We start from the raw sequence: 2,529 nt of genomic DNA, 5'->3' as shown, positions 1-2,529 counted from the left end.
CAAGCCTTGGAGGAGAGTATCTACCCAGGGTGATCCTGGGCTATCCTCAGCCACTGCCTTTTTTAATTCCTTCAAATCCTTTGTCTCCCAGGGATACCAGGGGTCAGAGTGTGTGCCTCCTGGGTTTACATTAATAGGATACGCTTCTACCCATGGCCTCACAGAAGCCTCCTGAGTGGGGCCAGAATCCTGGAAATGAGGACAGTTTTCATGGGTTTTAGGAAGCCCTGAAGCTGGCCAGGGCACGGCAAGGTGCTGCTTGGTACTTTGGCTGCTTTTTTGGATTCACTTCTGTTGCATTTCTACCTTCTTCCTCAAACCCTTCCTATGATTCCCATGCCAGGGTTTCTGAAGGCTTGTCAGGAGGTGGCACCGAGGGCTTAGGGCTCTCGGGCTGAAAGCATGCCTTTAAGGCTGAAATAATAGGGTAGAACTCCAGCGGCAGAAAAACCTCAATTGAACCTCCCTTTGTCGAGCTAGACTTTCCACATGTTCCCATGTATCCCCAGTAAAAACATTAGCCCCAAGTAGCCAGGGAGCCAAATGAATTGCCTCTGCCCAAACCTTTTGAGCTACGGGATCTGACAAATCCAATCCCCTGCTTTTAAGCATATCTCTCAGCGCTTTAAATGCTGGGTCTTCAAACTTAAAAATTGGGTTACCCATTTTTAGGGTCTTGCTTACCCAAACCTCCTCGATTGGCCCCAATCCATTTTTTCTTTTTCTTACTTCTTTCTTTTCTTCTTTTCACCTTCCTTCGAGTGCCAAGTTGAGTGCCAGATGCTGGGGACTCGAACCCGTGACCCCCAGCGAGGTGAGGATTGGGGATGAGTAAGCACGCTGTTTGTCAGCCCATGCCATCCCCATTACCCGGGGACACTCAGATACAATGGGGAGCCTAGTCAAGCTGGGACTCATTTATTGCAAGTGTTCCAAAGCTTATAAAGGCACCTGGAACGCCCCCCTCCACCCCTGAGGGTGTATCTTAAGGATGGTCACGCACTGATCATGCACTCCTCAGCAGTGCGGAAATATTCTTCAGACTTTCAAAGCAAGCCAGGCTGCGCCCCCAGTAACTTCCTTTTGGACCTATGCAAGGTGGGGCCTTTAGGTCCCCACATCCTGTGCCCACGTGTTCTGCTCAAACTGCATTCAGACTTGGGTGAAAAAAAAAAGTTTTGATAGTGACTTGTGCCTTGTGTTGAAAAGAAAACAAGAAACTTTTCATGCAGGACTTGCAAGTTAGAAAACCCAGGCAGCATGGCCCCCTCCTGAAGCAATAACTACAGTGGAGCACTGAGGTCTTGAGGTCATTCTGGGCAGATATGGCCCTGAATGTTGCCTCTGCCAGCTCCTGCCTTCTACTTCCGGTGATCTCAGGAGTGTCTCGGGTAAGAAGATCTGCCATAACTTGATGGAAGATCCCACCCAGGAGATTCACCCACTTGACCTGTATCCTGGGCAGCCTCTGCTTTCCCCCAGGCTGCCTTTATTGGGAAGTTGACATTGGGAAAGGGAAGGAGTGGGCTCTTGGTGTTTGTAAGGAACCAATCACCAGGAGGAGCATCCATTTATCATGTGAATCATTGGCATGAAGGCAGGAAGAATTTTTGCTAAATTAAGCCTGGACCTTTGCCGGTAGGAATTCTCCTGGATGTGGATATGGGAGAAATCAAAGTTTTTGATGTGGAAATAATGTCCTCATCTATAAACATTGCTCTCTCTGTCTCCTTTTCGGACCCTTTGTGCTCATTCTTTCATTCTGAGATGCAAGAATAAAGTGACAGTGGTGGCCCCCTGACAGTCTGCCTTTGAACATTTCAGCCATTCCGAGTTTTGGGAGGTGAATGAGACCTTTCGCCAGAGAAAGATCAGAATGACCAAGGAAAAAGAGAGTGTGCCATTGTGCCAACACTTGGTAGTTCTGATGAATTTTGTAGACTGTGGTGAGACCACTCTGGGGTCCTTATGTTGTAGGCAAATATCTGTTGTGATAGAGATGATACTGTATATTTGTTTGCAATAAATAAACGAATAAAGATATTACATTGTAAAGGTTTGATGGATACAAACAATCTTTTTATTCCAAGCTCATTTCTATAGACTTTCTGGTATTGATAGTTGTCTGGGAGAAAGAAAAATAAAACAAACCAGTGCAAGATGTTTTCACATGGCAGAAAATTTCACAGAGACAAAACTTGGAAAGAACTAAGTTTCCCATTCTGATTCTCTCCAAACACAGCTACATGAGAGTGCTTGAAAGGCAAAGAATTTTGACTAAGATACTTTTAAAGATTCCTATTTATTCTAATGGGAACTGCCTTTCACCCACATCAGTGACAACCTATTCTGTGGTTGCCAATGTGGTACAGATTATGTAATAGACAAAAAAGTACCAACGGGCTCAATGTCACCTCTATAAAATGGTCAAAGGTTTTGAACATTCTGGCTCATGTACAAATGTGGAAAAGACTACTCTTGAGATTTAGCTCCTTGACCTAAAGTTTTGGGAAGAAGTTCTGTCTGGGG

At 45.5% G+C, this 2,529-nt stretch overlaps 1 protein-coding gene across 1 annotated transcript in view; it reads left to right on the top strand.

The window, feature by feature from the left end:
- Positions 1-1,971, top strand: part of Rfpl4b (ret finger protein like 4B) — a 5,759-nt gene extending 3,788 nt beyond the window's left edge. The window contains 3 exon segments of the mRNA XM_017803003.1: positions 1,112-1,176; positions 1,178-1,241; positions 1,416-1,971. Of these exon segments, the coding sequence (XP_017658492.1) occupies positions 1,112-1,176; positions 1,178-1,241; positions 1,416-1,595 (309 nt within the window). The 3' untranslated portion in view covers positions 1,596-1,971.
- Positions 1,972-2,529: the final 558 nt, after the last annotated feature.

The sequence above is a fragment of the Nannospalax galili genome, unplaced genomic scaffold (assembly GCF_000622305.1).
Source record: "Nannospalax galili isolate Female #2095 unplaced genomic scaffold, S.galili_v1.0 scaffold646, whole genome shotgun sequence".
In the NCBI taxonomy this organism is placed as follows: Eukaryota; Metazoa; Chordata; class Mammalia; order Rodentia; family Spalacidae; genus Nannospalax; species Nannospalax galili.
This window is presented reverse-complemented; position numbering and strand designations above follow the sequence as displayed.